The sequence below is a fragment of the Ochotona curzoniae genome, unplaced genomic scaffold (assembly GCF_017591425.1).
Source record: "Ochotona curzoniae isolate NIBS_2020 unplaced genomic scaffold, NIBS_Ocur_1.0 contig_2210, whole genome shotgun sequence".
Taxonomy (NCBI): Eukaryota; Metazoa; Chordata; class Mammalia; order Lagomorpha; family Ochotonidae; genus Ochotona; species Ochotona curzoniae.
Window position 1 is genome coordinate 33,792,201 of NW_024465369.1, and position 20,699 is coordinate 33,812,899.

The 20,699-nt window shown below is 44.3% G+C and overlaps 1 protein-coding gene across 2 annotated transcripts in view; it reads left to right on the top strand.

Annotated features, from left to right (window-relative positions):
* Nucleotides 1–3,027: 3,027 nt before the first annotated feature.
* RAPGEF4 (Rap guanine nucleotide exchange factor 4) overlaps nt 3,028–20,699 on the top strand; it is a 295,713-nt gene continuing 278,041 nt past the window's right edge. The window contains exon 1 of one of the 2 annotated variants that reach the window (XM_040971724.1): nt 3,028–3,218. In XM_040971724.1, the coding sequence (XP_040827658.1) occupies nt 3,154–3,218 (65 nt within the window). In that variant the 5' untranslated portion in view covers nt 3,028–3,153. The remainder of the gene's footprint in view (nt 3,219–20,699) is intronic. The other variant, XM_040971725.1, reaches the window with a different exon arrangement.

The window sequence follows — 20,699 nt, forward strand, 5'->3', positions numbered from 1 at the left end:
ACATACTGGCCCCTAACAGCCAGTGCTGGGCCAGGCCAAAGCCAGGATCCGGAAACTCAGTTCCTTGTAATACTGGCATCCCCATTTGGCGTGCCAGTTCTAGCTCCTGGCTAATTCTCCTGGGAAGGCCCAGGTCCTTGGATCCTTGGATCCTAGATGCAGTCGCAGGTTCCTGGCTCTGGCCTGGCCCAGCCCTGGGTATCGTAGCTGCTTCGGGAGCATTTCCTCTCTCTTTCACTCTGCCTGTAAACATTTTTTTTAAGAAAAGTTGCAGATGAAGTGGGCGTTTAAGCCTCATAGCTAATATGCTAGTATCTTACATCAAAGTGCCTGGGTTTGCTGTGACATTATTTTTTTTATTATTAGTGTTTTAAAAATTATTTTATTATTGTTATTTTTAAAGATTTATTTGTTTTTATTGGAATGGCAGACATACAGATAGGAGAGACACAGAAGAAGATCTTCCATCTGTTGATTCACTCCCCAAACAGCTGCAATAGTCAGTGTTGTGCTGATCCGAAGCCAGGAGCCTCTTCCAGGTCTCCTATGCGGGTACAGGATCCCAAGGCTTTGGGCTGTTCTTGACTGCTTTCCTAGGTCATAAGCAGGGAGCTGGATGGGAAGTGGGGCCACCAGGACATGAACCAATGCCCATATGTGATCATACCGCATGCAAGGTGAGGACTTACTTGCTAGGCTACAGTGTTGGGCCCATGCTGTGACACTTTAAAAAATACGTTTATTTATTTTTATTGGAAAGATGGAAGGAGAGACAGAGAGAGTGAGAGAAAGGAAGAGAAAAAGAGAGAGAGAAAAATTTTCCATTCACTGGTTCACTCCCCAAATGGCTGCAACAACTGAAATTCAGGCAATTCAAAGTCAGGAGCCAGGATCTTCTTCTGGGTCTTCCAGGGGTTCAGCGGTCCAAGGACTTGAGCCATCCTCTGCTGCCTTCCTAGGCCATAAGCAGGGAGCTGGACTGAAGTGGAGCAGCTGTCACTCCCACAGCCTCTCAGATGGTATATATATATTTTTAAAGATTTATTTATTTTTATTACAAAGTCAGATACACAGAGAGGAGGAGAGACAGAGAGGAAGATCTTCTGTCCGATGATTCACTTCCCAAGTGAGCGCAAAATGGCCAGTACTGTGCCAATCCGAAGCCAGGAGCCAGGAATTTCTTCCAGGTCTCCCACACGGGTGCAGGGTCCCAAAGCTTTGGGCCGTCCTCGACTGCTTTCCCAGGCTGGACGGAGGGAGATGGATGGGAAGTGGAGCTGCCGGGATTAGAACTGGCGCCCTTAAGGGATCCCAGGGCGTTCAAGGTGAGGACTTTAGCCACTAGGCCACACCACTGGGCCCCATCAGCATCTTCTTTAAACCCAGCCCCAAAGGACCATGAATCCTAGTGACTAACGCTTCTGCCTGTGAAGCCATCCCAAATGAGCTCTGGTTCGAGTCCTGCAAGCTCTGCTTCCCATTCAGCTCCCTCTCATAGGAAGAGCAAGGGAGGATGGCACACGTGCTCTCTGGGAGACCAAGAAGAGGCTTTTCATTTTGGTTTAGTCCATTCCATGTTGCAGTGGCCACATGTAGGATAAACTAGCAGATGGAATATCCTGAGTCAAGAACACTGTGTGGTATCTGACTCCGCAGATGTTCAAGCAGAAGTGACTGTCATCAGTGCTGGGTGTGAGCCATGGCAGCCCTGGCACCTCTGGGTAATGGCCAGGCGTTTGCATCATCTTTCCTCTAAACCTTCTCTGAAGAAAGCCATTTTGAGGAGACTTTTCAGTGATCCTGAAATGTCATTAATGATGCTGACATCTTTATGGAAAAAAGCTAACACCTATGGGAGATGCTTTCCAGATGCTGCAAAAAGTCACAGTCAAAGCATGCCTTTGGGAATCCTGATGTGCTGTAATATTTTGAATGCCTTGGCCGGAGCATGGCGGGAGATGCAAGGGTGCAAGGGGACATGGCACCCTCTTGTGGTGGGGTGCAGGAACTTCACTTTTCAGTCCTTGATTAAAAGCATCTCAGAAAGCACCTGCTGTTTTCCTCATCTGGTCTCCCAGAACCCAGAGGTTCACCTGAGTGGGGATGTGTGGGAAAGCTAAGCCCTGCCCCTCTCCCTCCTATTCTGTTCCCACACGGACAGCTGAGGTGTCCAGGCAGCTGTCCAGCAGGTGGAATTTGTCCCCAAGTCCCTAAGAAACCTTCCCAGCAGAGTATGACTGAAGAACCTCTAGGAACGGTATTTGTTGTATTTGTATGCAAGGAGATTGGATGGAGGAGACCACCCTGTTAATAGGCCAGCCTCTGTGATACCCCGGGAGCTACGTTCTAAGACCCCCAGCTGCCCAAGGACCGTGACTTACTTCCTGGAAACCTCAGGTTCAGGCCACTCTGGCCTGCTTGCCCCTTGCTCTTTGCCCGCTCCACCGCTGCCTGCTGTGGTGCCCATCCTGCCGCAGACTTTTCCTCAGGTTTCGGGAGGAAACTGTCCCGTGCACACCGCGTGCAGAGCTATGGAGTTGTCCCAACCCTGGGAGCACAGAGCCCTCCCCTCCATCTCTTTGTAAGGAGAGAGAGGGGCTGCTGCGCAGGTGAGCAAAGAACCCAGCAAGTTTTGACAGCTGCAGGGGAAGATGAGCGGGTTTCTAAGGAAACCAAGAGGCAGCAGCCATTTTAGTGGCATTTGCAGTATGAAAAATATATAGACACTGGCTCTCTCCTCCTCCCCCCACCCCCCCACCGCCCAATCCCCTCCTCTTGTGACACCTGCCCTCTGGCCCTGGCTTCGGAGGAGGCCCCGAGGTGAGGGTGGGGCCCAGGTCTCCCAGGAACGAGGCGGGCACCTGTCGCAGGTGGCCATCTCCTGGGGTCACCCCCCCCCTCCCTGGAGGGCGGGACGCAGGCTCCCCACCCACCCCGGGCACCGCAGTGCAGCGAGCTCAGCTCCGCGGGTGCCTGGGCCCTCCCCTCCGATCCCCTTCCCTCCCACCCGCCTGCAGGGAGCCCGCTGGGAGGGCGGGCCCGTCAGCTGCGCGTTGGTCGCCAGGAGGGCGGGAGGAGGTGTAGGCAGAGGTAGAGTGAGCCCGGGAGGTCGCCGCCGCAGCTGGGGGACACGGCGCGCTGCTGCTGCCCAACATGGTCGCTGCGCACGCTGCCCATTCTTCCTCCTCGGCCGAGTGGATCGCCTGCCTGGACAAGAGGTACCTCGGGCAGGGTCACCAGCTAGGGCCAGGGGCTACGGTGCTGGACCCCTACCCAGGGCCAGCCCGCACTGCCGCGGGCACTATGCGTGGAGCTGTAGCGTGGTACCTGGGCGCAGCGTGGCCGCGCTGCGGGTGGCCAGGGTCCCCCAAGTGGGGGAGGGGCTGCGGCCCGAGTTTCGGAGGCGAGAAGACACCGACCCTGAGCTCTGGTGGGGTGCACGGGCATGAGGTTATTACATCTGGGGGGGGGGGAACCGTAGCACAGTGGGGTTGGGTGGGGGTCCCAGGCTCTCAGATCCCCGTCCCGTGGCCACTCAGCTCAGATGGGGGTTGGTTTTTCTTCTGGCACCGGGACAGAACAGAGAGACGCCGGCTCCGCTGCTGCTGCTCAACGGGAGCAGAGCAAGTGTGATTTGAGTTCTAAGACGTGGTGAAGGGACAGGTGCAGATTGTCTTTTTTGTTGTTGTTTCCTGGAAGCCAAGTGTGAGGCACCTAGTGTAGCTGTCAAGTCCCAGGCTGAAATTCACAGCCCTCTGCCCCCGCGGGCAGTTGCTCACGCCAGGTCTGCCTTGGCAAGGTCACCCAGGTGGCTGCTCGGTGCTCAGTTTAGGGAGTGTGTGACTTCTGAAGACCACCCTCTAAGCAGGCTGCTGCATGGAGACTGCGGTCGTCCCAGGCTATGACAGCCTAATTTTCTGTTTGTCCAGATTGTGGGGTTAGCAGTAAACATGACACAGTATGTTAGCAATTGTGGTGCATTATCCTGATTAAAAGCGGATGATGTGTGAGAACTTTGAAGGACTGGGTGGGCGATGGAGCCGAGGGAGCTGCCTCTGGATTTGGCAGTTGGGAGCAGGAAGGAGTCAGACTTGCAGCTGTCCTGATCTCTCCCTTTGCACTTGCGTGAGATACTTTGTGCTCTGCCATCTTGAAAAAAAATTTCAATCAACACGCTTGTAGCCTGATTGAAACGGAAAACCTCGAATGAGACACACTGTGTGAGCTCTACCATTACAGGCCTTTGCTAAAAAAAATAATTATTTGAGAAAGTCCAAATGTAACTCACTCGCATAACTTACTATATCTGAAAAACAATCTTGACTTTCAATTGCCACAGTAGCAAGATTTTTTTTTTTTTGGCAAGCAGAGCCACATTTATGTCTAAAATGTTATGTGCTAATATTAGATGCTTCATGCAATAAATAGAAAGAGAATTGAAGTGATGCTTAAACATACAAAATTAAGTAGAGGAACCATGAGCTTGTTTAACTATAGAACCTGCTAAGGCGGTAGGCAGTCTAATAGTTTAGGAAAGATGAATTATAAAAACACACAGAAATAAGGATCTTGCATTCCACCTAGAAGCAGCAATGCTGCCTTGTGAGTGAAAATTTTAGATAACTAGATAACTTTTCTATTTGTAGAAATGCAGGCTGTGTGATTTCTTGAAGCTATCAATAATTTGCTGAAAACCCGTCAATAAGTACTTATACCAAAAATTGTAGAATAATACTAACACAAGTTGAGTATATATGCCCTTGTCTTTTTATAATTTGCATCTGCTGAGATGATGTTGTTTGTGGTGGATGTTTAAAACATGTGCCACAATCGAATGCCACCATGTATCATGCATATTAGGAAAAAGAAAAACTGCCCCAGGCACTCAGCCTGGCACCAGTGGAGCCCCAGTGAGGAGACAGATGCATACACCAAGGGTCTTAGGCCCAGATTGTCAGTCTACTGTTCCCATTCTGAGTATGTCACTTTTAGTTCCTTGGGTGTCTCAAAAATGTGGATCGGACTATCAGGCAACCAAGGGGAAGGTACTTTGGAGGCTGTGAGGTGCCATGAAGGTCATCTGTTTTGTGGTCTTAGAAGAACTTTGTTGTGTGGATACCAGCATTCCTGCGACTTCAGGAGTGGCCAGCTCGTTATTAGAGAAACCTGGAGATGTGCTTTGAGGATGCATTTTTACTTAGATTGTTAATTTGAGAGGGAGAGATAGGAGAGCGAGCTCTCCGGTTACTGGACTCATCTACCACAGTCTGCATTAGCAGGTGGTTTTAGTCAAGAGCCAAAGCTGGGAATTGAACCAATTGATAACCGCCAGTGGAGCCAGCCCTGTCTCTTTTTTGAGAGGAGGAGATGCCGAGCAAGAGAACTGGTGGCAGTTGGCTAGTGATCCTCGCTGAAGTTCTTTTGTAGGAGACTGTGCTTAATGTTTCTGAGAAATGCCATCTTGGCACCTGATTCTGGGTTCTCTGCTTGGCGTTGGGGATGCAGCTAACAACTGAGGGTTGTTTATTGGCTTGCAAGATGGAGACTTGGTGGTGGGACAGCTGCATAACCAGGCAACTGCGATGCCATGGTGAGTGCTTTAGTGGAGATGCGTAAAGTGCTTTGGGAATGCAGAGGGAAAGAGAGCTATTAGGCTGCCAGGGCTGCAGCCACAGGCTCTTGCTAGGACCTTAGAGGGTGAGGGGAATGGTAAAAAATTAGGGAGGCTGTCCAAGATGGAGAGAGCAATTTCAGCAAAGGCCCTAAGGTGCGATCCTTGCAGATTTCTTCCCAGCTACAAACTCTTTATTGTGATCAAATCCAGAATACAGGAATGCCTGTCCTTTTTTTTTCTTATCTTTTTTTTTAAGATTTTATTTTTATTATTTTTTTTATTGGAAAGGCAGATATACAGAGAGGAGAGACAGAGAGGAGAGACAGAGAGGAAGATCTTCCGTCCGATGATTCACTCCCCAAGTGAGCACAACGGCCAATGCTATGCCGATCCAAAGCCAGGAGCCACTTCCGGGTCTCCCACACGGGTGCAGGGTCCCAAAGCTTTGGGCCGTCCTTGATTGCTTTCCCAGGTCACATGGAGCTGGATGGGAAGCAGGGCTTCTGGGATTAGAACCAGCACCCATATGGGATCCTGGCGAATGCAAGGCAAGGACTTTAGCTGCTGAGCTATCGCGCCAGGCCTGGAAGATCTGTTTCTCTGTCTGTCTTTCTCTTTATAAGTCTGCCTTTCCAATAAAAATAAGTACATCTTAAAAGAAAAAGCACACCTAGCAAATTTCTAAGCACTAGCAGGGAATATGACTCTGAGACCTTCTAACTGGGAAGATAATGTAACTGGGAAATATGTTTCAAATACACACATCATTTAGGTGACAACTATTGTGTTTGGCAAGGCAGAGAAACCTAAGCATTGGAAGCAAAAAGAAGAGCCGTAATGGGAAGTCTGCAAGGAGTCCCATATGCAATGGGAGTGAGCTCAGACACATAGGCAAGGAGCAGCCCCTGTCTCGGTGGTGGAAGTGATGAGGGTCTCTGAAGACTCTCCTTAAAGCCAGAGAGACATCAGACACTTTGGGGCATATGCTGACTTTACAAAAGCCTCAAGGACATGTGGTCAAAACAGGCTTTCTAATGCCTTATGGATCACATGATTTTTTTTTCCTGGACAGTGATGGCACCCAATTCCCACTATTGGGGAGTTAAAGGACTTGCAAGGTCATTTAAAAAAAAGTGTACTATTGTTGAAATGTAGTGAAAATGCTTTGCCCCTTTGGTTTTCAGTTTGTCAGCTATGACTTTAAAGGCCCTTCTGTAGGTCCTACTTGCCGTGGTTGCTAAGGGAGTGTTACGAAGGGCCAGGGCCACACGCATTCACATATGTCCAATGAATCATTACCAGCACTCCTCATGACAGTTCAGAGCTTGGCAAACAGCAGCTTGTAGGCCAGATCTGGCAGCCCTCCATCTCCTGAGCTAACCGTGATTTTTACGGTTCCTGAATGGTGGAAAAAATATATCGAGAGTATGATTTGGGGGCCGTGGCATTTATCTGCAATTCAAATTGCAGCGTCTATGGTTGGAGCACAGCCAGGCTTACATTTGCTTATGTTGTGTCTGCGGCTGCTTCCACATTCTAGTGGCCAGGTGGAGAGCTGTGACAGGGACTGTGTGGCTAACTGGGCTTCCTGTGCTTGCTCTGCATGAGGGGGATGAGCTCAGTGACTGCGTGAGACCACTGGAGAGGAAGGAAGATGCGCTGGCCTTGCTCTCTCGTTCTTTAGTTAGAAGCAGAGCCTAGAGGGAGGCCTTCAGTTTGGGATTTTTTTGCAGGACTTCTGGCCATCCTGGGCTCAAGCAAGAGAGGAAGTTCACCCGAGGGCTTTTGTCAAGAAGGTTGTGATCCTTTTTTGTCGTCCTTCACCCCCTTCCCTGCCACAATAGACATTACAGTTGCTGTTTTGAAATGGTTGAACGAGAATAAAAGAAATCCAGGAACAAGTTTGTTAAGAACCAAGAGCGCTTTGTAGCCTACATCATGGGAGAAGATGACTCAGCTATCAGAGAGGCATCCGTTGTGGTCCTCCCCCACTCCCAACAGGGATCAAAGAGGCATGCAGAGCAGGAGGTGCCCCTGGGGAGGCTGGTGTCTACAGCTTGTCCCCACAGGGATGATATGACCAGGGGTGGAGGGGGGTTGATCTCCAGGACGCAGATCTCCTGATTTGTCAGCACATCAAAAATGAATGCAGCCTTGAGGGCCAGAGACACGGGCACCAAGCTGTGAAAGCCAGGAAGACAGTTTATTAATTTGACAGTAGGATCTGCAGCATGAGAGAAGTGGACACTCAATCCTCCAGCTAGCGTCTTCTTTCTCTAGGCAGGCAGGCTGGAAAATGCACTTGTTACTAGAAGTTGGTTGTAGATATTTTCCCCATGAGAAGCAAAGCAGTGGGGAGAGCAGGACGCTTCTGGCTCCTGGCAGAAGAGCCTGTTGCCTTCCTAGCAGGACAGAGCCGAGGAGCTGAATTCTAATCAGCAGTCCTGGGAAGCCTGCAGCACCATGTGGCTGTCACCTCCTGCAGCTGGGGGACTGTCGTGTGGTCCCCAAATACACTTTGTCCAACAAATGCAAGTCAGACCCCTTGTTGATTTCTCCTTTCACATTCCTTGCTGTGATTTCCTGTCTGTTATTGATCCTTTGATCTCTGGCTGCAGGGCAGTTCCTGAACTGTAAAAAGTGCTGGTAAGAACAGGGTGAGACATGTGGCCACCCCCTTAAGGTGCAACAGTCTCTGAACCCGTCTAGGGAGCGCCTCGTGCTGGCTCTCTCTGCCTGGAAAAGGTACATATGGGTGTTATTCCCTTTTAGTTCCTGGCCAATGTGGACTTCTTATTTATTTTTTAGAAATAGCATTGTACAGCTTTATTTATTTATTTTTGAAAACCCTTACATTTTACTTGAAGGTAGATAGCACACCCCCACTGGTTCACCTCCCCATTACCTATAAGGACTGGAGTTGGAGGGCAGGCCAAAGTGGCAGCCAGGAATGTAATGTAGATTTCCCAAATTATTAATAGGATGCATCTACTTGAACCATCACCTGCTGTCTCCCCATGCCTTAGCAAGAAGCTGGAGTCAGGAGTTGGAGCTGGAGTTTAAACTCAGGTCCTTCTACATTGAATGCAGATGTTGCAATTGCTAGGCTAATCACCTGCTCCCCATACCCCCTTACTATTACAGAAAATCTCAAAATATCCCTCAAATTCGAACAGTATGCTGTCACTGCCCCTTTCCTGCTCCAAAGTTCATCAATTCACAGCTAATCTTTTTATACTCCCTTCATCCCCCCCTGCTCCCAGGCTTACTTCAGAAAAAAATCTTATTTCATTTATAAGCTTTCATATATATATGTATAATATAAATATAAGTAAAATATAAAATATATATAAAAGGTAACTCTAAAAATACCATAGACTAAGCAATTTGACATCTTTCTCTAATAGATATCCAATCAGTATTCAAATACATTGCTTTACTTCCTTACTTTTGTTTTCTTTCTTTTGCTTTCTTCCTTTTGTTTTTCTTTCTTTCTTTCTTTCTTTCTTTCTTTCTTTTCTTTTCTTTCTTTCTTTCTTTCTTGGCAATCTGTATCTGGATACAAAAGACTTACACTAAATTTCTTAAAAAACTTTTCTAACAGTTTGACTTTTAATTGTGGGATGTGGTATCTTTTAACATGTTCCTATGTCCCCTCTCATTTCTATAAATTGTTTTTTGAATTCACATTTTGATAGATTCAGATTAGACTTGTGGCAAGAATATTTCTTGGAACTGAATAGTTCTATTTTAAGTCACAGATCATCAAGAGTGATGTTAGTGATATAGAAGCTTATGAAGCTAAGTGCTTAGTAAATACTTATTTACAACATATCATTGTGACCCACAATCCACAGATACATGTGGAACAATTGGAAGACAGCACAGTCTACTGCGTAATCAAGGTTCAAGTTCTGTGGTGCCCGATGGACTTGTTCAAGTATTTTTTGAAGAGGGCATTTAACCAGACCTGGACCCCCTAGACTGATGGCACATGTTGAATGTTGTGCCCTGGGAGCCAGGGAGTTGTGAGAAGGGGAGCTGGTGCATGCATACCAAGCCTTGGCTACCAGGGTTCTTAACTATGGCTAGGAACCTACTAACATCTTCAGAGGCAACGAAGTACTCAGTAAGGCCAATTCAGCTTCCTGTCTTAGTCTGGGTTCCCTCAGTTGGGGTTCTGGCAGATCTTCTTCGCTTGAATTTGCTGAGAGTTGATAGGATTCCATCACCTTTCCATGTGGCTGCTGTTCACTGCCTTGGGCTCCCTGCAGCTACTGTGTCTTCAATCCGATGTAATCCATCATCCTATATCAGAACAGTGGCAGTGATAACAGGGCTTTTCCTTTGATACTTTCAACACACAGACAAAGAACGGGATAATAGACACCTTCGGTGTGGTGAAGGACTAGGGAAAGGGAGAGATGGTCGAGGGGGATGGAGAAAGAACAACCTGACTGGCAGGTGTGGAAGTGGCACAGTCCCCGCCCGTGTTGACTCAGCTGCCTCCAAGTGCACCTGCTCACTTGCTCTGTGAGGCAAAGAAAAAACAGCCACCATTGCCCCCAGGTCTCTCCACATGTGTCCTGTCTTGGCACATGTGCACGCCTCTTTTGAGGATCCTGCTAGATGCTCCCCCTGGGATACTCTATTAGTATTTCATGGCAGATGTTGTCTCCCTCCACCTACCTTGGCTACAGAAACTGGAAAAGCTAAATACTCATTTTCCCACTCTCCCTTGAGACTAGCTAGCCATGTGGCAGCACTCTGACCATCCAGACATAGTGGAAGTGGGCTGAGGGCTTCCAGGGAAGCTTGGGCTTTACTGATGGAACACACACATGTCTTGTACCTGCTCCCTCTCTGCTTTCTGTCTGGAATTACTACCCAAAGCCTGTGGCAGCCATGTTGCAGTCCCAGAAGGAAGCACAGAGGGACCCCCTAGTTCTGGCTTTGTTCAACTGATGAACCTACATCAGTTAGTTGTCTACCTTCAGATTTTTGCCTTAAACAAACAAACAAATAAAAGATCCCCACTTCTAGAAATCACTCTTTGTTTTGGTTTTCTGTATTTTGCCTTTAAAGTGAATCTCTAACCTAACAAGGTGCTGCCTATTTAAAGCTGATTTTGGGGGCTGGTGTTGTAGTACTGTGGGCTGAAAGCAGGCTCATCCCCCTTCTCCCCACACCCCATGCCTGCATCCTGTGTCCAAGTGCTGACTCAGATCCCAGCTGCTCTGCTTCGAATCCAGTTTCCTGCTAATGATCCTGAGAAGGCTGCAGAAAACGGATCCTGCCCATGTGGGAGACCCAGCTGGAATTCCTGGCTTCTGCCTGGCCCAGCTCTGGTTGTTAGGGAGAGAACCAACACATGAAGGAATCTCTCCCTCTTCCTCTCCCTTTCTCTCTCTTTCACTCTCTCTTCCTCTTTTCCCTTGGGTCTCCCTCTCTCTCTCACACTCTGCCTTTCAAATAAATAAATAAACCTTAAAAAAGGACTTTATAGTACTATTTTCCAATAAATACCTGAGGACTTTTACTCTGCTGCTCATTAAATTAGAAAGTAAGAGTTGTGAAGTTAGCTGCAGAAATATCATTCGCATTAGGTCTCCAGATTATGCCTTAATGGTGGTCCACCGATCTTCTATGAGGATATTTGTATCAAGGCATATTCTCAAGGAGGAGTCATGGTGCCACTTCAACCAAAGGACAAACAGTGATCCAAAACCTGTAGGTTTTGGGGTTGGACACTGAGCCTAGAAGTTAAGATGCTTGTGTCCCATCTTGCACTACCTGGGTTAGATACTTGACTTTCGGCTCTTGAACCAGTTTCTTGCTAACACAGAGTATAGAAGGAAACAGCCATAGCTAGAGTGGCTGGGTGCCTGCCACCCACGTGGGAGACATGGACTGAATGCTTGGCTTCTGGTTCCATTGCAGACGTTTGAGGAGTGACCCAGTGGGTGAGAGCTTTGTGCGTCTGTCTTAGTCTCCCAGAGAATGAAAACACTTGCAGCTGATAACACAGAGGGGCGCAGTGCCTGTGACTGTAACCATGGGAACCAAGGAACATATGTTAATTGCCCTGAAGTCATCTTAAAATGATTTGCTGTAATAAAATTTTCTAAAAATTTTTTCGTTGAGTAAAATTGATTACAAAGTGGAAGCATATCAAAACAGATGGCTTGTTCTAGAAATGGGCTAAAGGTCAGGGGTTTCTCCCAATCCACTGGAGAAGTAATTTTTAGAAGCTTAGTAGTTGAGATGTTGAAAGCAAATAGAAAAGGACTTTGATGGAAAGCAGACATTACTTTCCTCATAGTAATTTGATTCTTGATATTATGTAAAATTTTGATTCTCTTCAGACCCCACATGAAGACACTGGTATCTTACCTTGTGTTGGTCTGCCTTGTACTCATTAATTTTTTTGCCTTTATTGGCGTTTAATTAACAAATAAGAATTCCATGTATTTTAGATGTATTACTTGGTATTTTGATATATGTATGCATTGTGAAATCATTTCCACCATCAAGGTAATTAACAAATGTATTACCTCACACAGTTACCTTTTGTGATGTGTATTGAGAACATTTACGATCTACTCTCAGTAATTTCAAGTTCTGCAATACTGCACTGTGAATTGTCCACATGGCTACACATTAGGACTCTGGATTTGTTTTCCTTGTATACCTGAATCCTGTACCTCTCCATTCACTTCTCCCTCAGCAGCCACCACGCTGCTCTTTGCTTCTATGAGTTTTATTAAGAGTCCACATGCGAGTTAGATGATGTGATTTTTGTCTTTCTGTGTCTTGCTTATTTTGTTTAACATAATTTCGTTCAGATTCATCCAAAATATCACAGATGTTGGGATTTCTTTCATTTTAAAGTCTGAATAATATTCCTTCACATCACATCACATCACATCACATCACATCACATCACATCACATCACATCATATCACATCACATCACATCACGTCACATTTTTGAAAAGTTGCTTCACCTGTTTACAGGCTACCTTGGCTCTGTGGGCAATGCTGCTCCGTATATGGGAGGGTAGATGAATCTACGACATCCTGGCTGCCTTTGCTTTGGTGACATGCTCAGAATTGGGATTCCTGGATCAGAAGGAGGTTCTGTATGTAATGAGTGTATCAGGCTATCTCTACACCAGCAATGTCAAGGCTTCTTTCTCTACAGCATCACTGCTACTTGTTTCCTTTTGACAAGGGCCATTTTTTTTTAATAAGTAAGAGATAATTTCTCACTACAGTTTTGATTTCCACTTCCTGATGGTGTTGAGTATGTTTTTACTATACTTGTCAGCTATTTGTATGCCTTCTTTAGAAAAATGTCTAATCAACTCCTTTGCTTAGTAAGTTATATATTGTTGAATACATAGTTTATAATAAATATGCGTTTTACTTATTTGAAAGGCAGAGTGATGGGGAGAGAGAAGGAGAACTTTCATGTGCAGGTTTGTTCCCCAGTTGCCCACAAAACTGGGATTGGATCAGACTGAAGCCTGGTAGGTGTTCGCATGGGTGTTGTGGGGGTCTAAGCAGGTGAGCCATCACTGCTGCTTCCCAGCGTGTGAGTTGGCTGGCAGCTGGATAGCAGCTGGATAGGAAGCCGAGGCAGGCCTCACTCAGGGATCTCTGATATGGGATATTGGCTTTCCTAGAGACAGCTTAACCTCCTGTGCCACCATGCCTACTACTACCCATCCTTAATCTTGAGTTTCAATTTTTGTAATTGAGTTATCTATTTTGTAATTGAGTTATCTTGGATATTAGCCTCATAACAGATATGTAGTTCACCAATATTTTCCATTTGGTAGGTTGCCTTTTCCCTCGGCTGAATGTTTCTTATCATTGGAGTTTTTTTGAAATGTTATAGAAAAATAATGACTTCTTGAGTCATAAATGCTTTATTAGCTTTTATGTAAACTTGGCCTATAAGAAAGTTCTGTCTACAGGTGGTATCGGTAGGAGGAGTATTATTATTTTTTTCTCTCCATGCTCTTGTTACACACAAAAAATTCGAAGTGATGATGTATTATAAAGTAAGTTTTATTTAAAAGGTGACAAAATGAGCACACAAACTTGAGCTTGGGGTACCTGTCACAAGAGGGTAGGGGGGACAGAAGGGTTGCCCAGAAGGACAAGTGGGAAAGGGGACACAGAGAGGGCACCTAGCAGTCCCTGCAGAGGAGAGATGTCCCTCCCCTTGGTCTCCTGCACAACCTCAGGGTGTCTGCAGGCTTGAAGCTACCCTGGAATGATACAGTGCCTGCACAAGTTCCATGTGGAGCTTGGAATCCAAATGAGCAATGACTCCGATTCTCAGAAATCAAAAGTGGTTATTCCTTAACTCTGGAAATGCTATGGGTTTTCTCAAAACTAATCATAGTCAAATCACAATATTAAAATAATTTAAAAATACACATATTATTCATAACTTTTGGAAAAACTATAGTTTTTAGAGAGGAGGGAAACTAATATATTTTTAACAAGATTTATTTTTACTTTAAAGGCAGATTTCTAGAGAGAGGGAGAAACAGAGAGAAAGATCTTTCATCTGCTGGTTCACTTCCCTAATGGCTACAATGACTGGAGTTGAGCCAATCCCAAGCCAGAAGCCAGGAACCTCTTCCAGGTCTCCTATACATGTGCAGGTCCCAAGGTTCTGAGTCTTTCTCCACTGCTTTTCCTGGCCACAAGCAGGGGATTGGATGGGAAGTAGAGTGCTTGGGACATAAGCCAGTGCCCATTTTAAAAAATACTATTAAATTTTAGTTTTGATGATGTTTACATAGTTTGTTAGGGTGGGGAGGGTCCAGGTTTAGGGGAAAGTGAATGAGACCATTGTTTCCAAATTTTCTTTTTCTTCCTGTCCTGAAGGAAGAGGTGTGGGGAGGAGAAGGAGATAAGTGGAGAGGCCGCACCCAGTTTCCCAACCACCTCAGCATCCAGGGATTTCATCCCAGGGTCCCCTATGTGGGGCATGCGCCAAGGGTTCTGCTCAAGTTGTTTTGATAGTTCTGAAATGCTGTCGATCTTGCCACTTCAAGGATGAGGAAATCCTTCCAAGGTCCATTCGCTGACGTAGTCTGGCTTAGAATTTCCAGCGCCCAGAAATTTGCTGTCAACACCTGGCTGGGGTAATTGACCAGTTCATTCTGCCCTCCATCCTCTGCTATGGTACCCTATGGTACTAAATGTCCTCTGTAGGCCCCAGTGGACTGCCAAACCCTTCATGTGCATGTGGGCATGCTGCCCACTGCTGCCACTGCTGAGATGGCCCAGTTCTAACTCATGCATTCCGTGGTCAGCAAGTACAGTGGCCTTGTTGATGGAAGTCCCTCAGAAGTCATTCCTCACCTGCAACATACTCCCTTTGGGTCCTTCGTCCCACACATTCCCTTGCCCTGTTCCCTGGTCAATCTACAGTCTTTGTGCCTGGGAGTATATGGGAAGCCTGCGTGGGCCGGCCTGAGCTCGGATGTGGGCCTGTGGCTCCAAATGGCCCTGACCAGGCTGGGGGCCTGCGGCAACAAATCCTCCCACATATCTTCAAATAAAATAAAGTAAAAAAAATTAATAGAGTAGATGATTATGCTGGCACACTAATGTAGTTAACACGAATTTGGCATTAACTAGATCCAGGATGCCCGGCAGCTATTAGCTGCTTTTCTCCTTATGCTTAGGCATAAGGCAACCTAGGCTTTTGCCTACAGCTGGAGCAAGATACTATTTAGGGACTACCTACTGTTTGCTGGGTACTGTTCCAGGTGGAAAGGAAGACTGAACAAAACAAGAAGAGTTAGGTTGGGGTAGGTACGATAGATGGCTCAATTAGCTAATATTCTGGCTGTAAGCATTGGTATCCCATTTGGGTACTCATTTGTGTCCCCACTGCTCCACTTCCCATCCAGCTTTCTGCTTGTGGCCTGGGAAAGCAGAGGATGACCCAAAGGCTTGGGACCCTGCACCTGCGTGGGAGAGCCACAAGAAGCTCCTGGCTTCCGAATGGCTCAGCTAGGGCTGTTGTGGCCATTTGGGGAGTGAGCCAGGAGGTGGGTCTTTCACTCTGTCTCTCTGCTCTGTAATTCTGACTTTGCAATAAAATTAAATAAATACTAAAAGAAAAAGTTAGGTGATAATAAATGCTTCTCTAGCTAATGGTAAGAGGCTGGAAGAGTGTGGGGGGTGGGGGAGTGTGGGGGAAGATGAGAGGTATTTATGAATCAATCTGCTGCAATGCCAGATAGTCATCAGAGCAGTGAAGGGAAATCAGAACAGATTTCCCTTGCTTGGGGTGTTGGTGTATCAAGAGTGGTCAGGAACTCTTCCTGCGGAAATAACATTTGCTCAAAGACTTTGGGTAAACTTAGAGGTCACCTTGTATCAACTTAAATCGGTGAAATCCAAGTTTTCCCTAAGAGGCGAACAACTTGTATCACAGGATGAATAAACACAGGATTCACCTCTGTGCATTAGGAGGCCTTATTCTGGGAATTCCCGATGGCATATTAATTGACTTGGTGACAGGTCAGGCCAAGGCAATTTCAGAAAAGCAGAGGAAGGATAAATGAATTTAGTTTGGAGTTTTGGTGTATCCTTTATCTATTATTATTTAAAAAATCTGTAAAATTCTGTTTAGTTTTCCTTCATAATAATTACTCAGGGGAAAAAAAGCCACCCTGAGAGAAAGGATGAATTTGTTTAGAGCAGGAAAAGTACTGAAACTCAAGTGAGTTTACAGAGGTATAGTGTGTGTGTGTGTGTGTGTGTGTGGGTGGGTGTGTTTGCCTACAGGCTGATTATTGATCCTGTCAATAATTCTGCCAAGCTGGTGGTCTTCTGCTTTTCAGAGTTAGCCAGCTTGCTTTGATCAATGGTGTGTCTGCCTGGTGTCTCTCAGGCTAAGGTTTAGAGCAAGAAAATGGTCTTGAATTTATGACTGCTTATGAAGGATTATACTATTGTAATAATATAGGGGATATCAGTGGGGGAGGAGAGGGAGTTTAGGAAGGGGTAAGGGAAATCCCAGAGCCTATGGAATTGTATCATTAAAAAAAATGGTCCTGAATACTTGGAAATCCCAACAATGTCTCTCTTAACGGGTTTGCTGTCTTTACTTTTCTGATGTGATCCCACCAGCAACCTTTTGATGTTCTTGTACTAAATTCTTATATTTGCCGCATTGACCCGTTGAATGATACAGCGTTATGTTCCAATTTTTTCCTTCATGTCAAAAACTGAAGGCGACTTGAAAGCAGTACTTTGCTGTGATGGTTGGATAACATGTGAGCATTAGGTCTGTGAATAGTTCCTGATGATATCTGAAGATCGAACTTGTAGAGATGGGACTCTCCAGTTAGTGCCCAGATTTTAGTTTTGTTTACCTGAAACAGATAAGTAATAAAAAGGTAGAGCATGACCCTGTTTCATCATCTGGATAATCAGCACATAAATAAGGGGCCCCTCTGTTGATATGAAAGGGTGCAGACCGCACCTGGGGAGCCCTGTAATGAGGCAGCTTCATCTGTACTGCAGAGTCAGACTTGCTAGGATGTGAAGAGAATATAATTTTATTGCATTCTTTCATCTCCCTGGGCTGCGAATGTGCCTTATCTTCTCCTCAACTGAGTTGTTATCTCTATCACTTTGCCTGCTACCTTCGCAGCACTTCATGGGAAGGTTATCTCAACAGCTTGCAAGGTTCAGTTTAGAATTCAATAGATTGTGGATGTCAAAGTGAATTTAATTTTTTTTTAAATTCCTTTTTTTTTTTGCCTCTCCCATTAGAATTCCTGTTTCTAAATAATCCACAGGAGAAATGAGTAATGACACTAATTTTCAGAGATGCTGACAGAGATCAAGATAGATTATAACTCTAATGATGTTTTGGGCTTTGTGGAAGATATTCAAACTGCAGTATAAAACTTTTAAATATGTATATTTATATATAAGTTTTAGAGAAATATAGTCTTTTGTGAGAAAGCAAAGGAAAACTAACAAAAAATATTAAAATAGAATGCCTTAATTTGGAAAATAGAAGAAGGAACACTTCTTCACTTATTGTGTAAGGCTAGCTTGGTATCAAAACTACACAAAAACATCATGAGAAAACTACAGACCAATGAGTAATTACAAACCAATATTCCTTAACAATATTCCTGGACTAGTACATGAAAGGGAGGTTTTTTTCTCATTTTTACTTAAACTAACTGTGATTTTATTTTATTTATTAATTTATTATTCATTTTTGTTTATAAAGAATTTTATAGTTTAGTTCTATGCAAGGATGCTTCTGTAAGCAGAATGGCGTTTGAGTTTATTTGTTTTTGAATTAAAAAGGGCAGTAACATTGGCATACAATTGTTTTTATGTGTTGAATCTATTTATATAATTGTATATGTATATATATATATTCCATTTTATCAATAAAGTATAAACTTCACTAATGGAATTCTTCAGAGGATTCTTTTTTTAATAAAAAATTTATTTCAAACCAAATGCTTCAAGAAGAACTTACCCTAGTCCTCCACAAGCTCTTCCAAACAAGAGAAAGGGAGGTGATCATTGCAAACTCTTCTATGAAGCCAGTACCACCTAAATACCAAAGTCACATGGAGATACAATAGGAAAAGAGAACTACAGACCAATATCCCTGATGAACAGAGATGCAAAGATTCTCAACAAAGCACTAGCCAACAGGATCCAACAGCACATCAGGTGGATCGTTCACCAGGACCAGGTGGGACTCATCCCTGGCATGCAGACGTGGTTCAACATCCGCAAATTAAAGGAAATGATTCACCACATCAGCACATTGAAAACTAAAAACGATATGATCATCTCAATAGTTACAGAGAAGGTATTTGATAAATCCTGCACCACGTTATGCTAAAAAGCTAAAGCAAGATAGGCATAGAAGGAATATTCTATTACACAATCAAGGCGATACATGAAAACCTAATGCCAGCCTCATACTAAACGGGGAAAGACTGGAAGCTTTTCCACTAAAAACTTGCACTAGACAAGGATGTCCACTTTCACCGCTGCTGTTCAGTATAATATTGGAAGTCCAGAGATATTAGGCAAGAAAAACAAATTAAAGGAATTTAAATTGGAAATGAGGAATTAAAATAATCTGTGTTTGCAGATGACATGATTTACTACATAGGAGAACCAAAGGTTTCAATCAAGAGACTATTGGAACTCAGAATTTGGCAGGGTAACGGAATACAAAATTCATGAACATAAACTGATGGTACTAGTCTACACAAATAACTTCATGGCTGAGAAAGAAATTGTTAAGCATAGTCCCCTTTAAAAGAGTGGAGAGGAATTTCAAACATCTTGAAATTAACCTAACCATATATGGAAGACCTCTATAATGAAAATTATAAAACATTAAAGTAAATAGAGGAAGACATTAAAAGATGGAGAAACTTACCATGTTCCTGGTTTGGCAGGATCAGCATCATCAAAATGTTCATATTACCAGAAGTAATATACAGATTCAACAAATCTCAATCAAAATCTCAACAACATTCTTCTCAGAAATAGAAAAGATGATACAAAAATTCATCTGGAAACACAAGAGACCATGAATAGCCAAAGATTTCCTGAAGAAGAAAAATCAAGCAGGAGGAATCACAGTTCCAAACTTCAAGACACACTCTAGGTAGTAGTAATCAAAACAGTCTGGCACTGGTAAAGAAACAGAGACGATCAACGGAACAGAATAGAAACACACAATGTGGCCCATATATGTACTGCCAACTAATCTGTGATAAGAAAACTGAAAATAATCCAGGGAAAGAGCTTGATTTATTTCAACAAACACTGTTGGGACAATTGGCTAGTAGCCTGCAGCGGTAAGAAGTGAATCACCCACCTGTCACCTTACAGAAAAATCAGTTCTACATGAATCAAGGACTGCTGCCAGAAACTTAGGAAGCACTCTCCAAGATAAAGGAATTGAGAAGGACTTCTTAGAAAAGTCACCAAAAGCACAGGCAGTCAAAGCCGAAATAAGCAAACAGGCTACATCAGGCTGAAAAGCTTTTGTACAGCAAAGGAAGTGATCACCAAAGTGAAGAAGCAACCAACAGAGTGGGAGAAAATCTTGGCACACTTTACAACTGATAGGGGACTATCCAGGGTTTACAAAGAGCTCCTGAAACTCAATGACAACGAAACAAACAACCGTGAAGAAATGGGCGAAGGAAATGAACAGACGTTTTGCAAAAGAACAAATTCAAATGGCTAATAGACATATTTAAAAATGCTCAGGCTCCATAACTTCCAGGAAAATACACATGAAAACAACATTGAGGTTCCACCCAACTCCAGTGAGATTTGCCTACATTCACAACTCTATTAATAACATCTGGTGGTATGGATATGGGAATAAAGATAATCTCCTTGATTGTTAGTGAAAATATAGGCTGTACGTACACCACTATGGAAGTCAGCATGGAGGGTGCTAAGAGAACTGAACGTTGATCTGCCATGTGACCCAACTATCCCACTTCCAAGAATATATGTAAAGAGAATGAAGTCTGAATATGAGAAAGGGATCTATAATCCTATAATTACAGCAGCACAATCTACAATAGCAAAGATATGGAAACAACCTAGATGCACATCTAAAGATGACTGGATAAAGAAACTGTGGAATATCTACTCTATGGAATACTACTCAGCCATTAAAAAGAATGGAATTCTACTATTTGCAACCAAATGATCCCATTAGAGACCATTACGCTCAGTGGAATAAGTCAATCCCAAAAGGATAATGTCACATTTTCTCTCTGATATAAGTTAACCTTCATGTAAAATACAAGATCAATAGTCCTTTCAATATGTTTTTTTTTTTTTTGCTACATCTCAGGGGATTTGATGTTTTTGTTTTCATGTCTTCAAAAAAATTTTAAAAATTAATTTCTTCATTGACTCATAGGTCATACAGTAACATCATTTGCTTCAAGAATGTTTTTGACATCCTCTTCCATTTCTTTAATGACATTTGTTCATTTCTTCATGCTGTCAATGACTGGTCCTG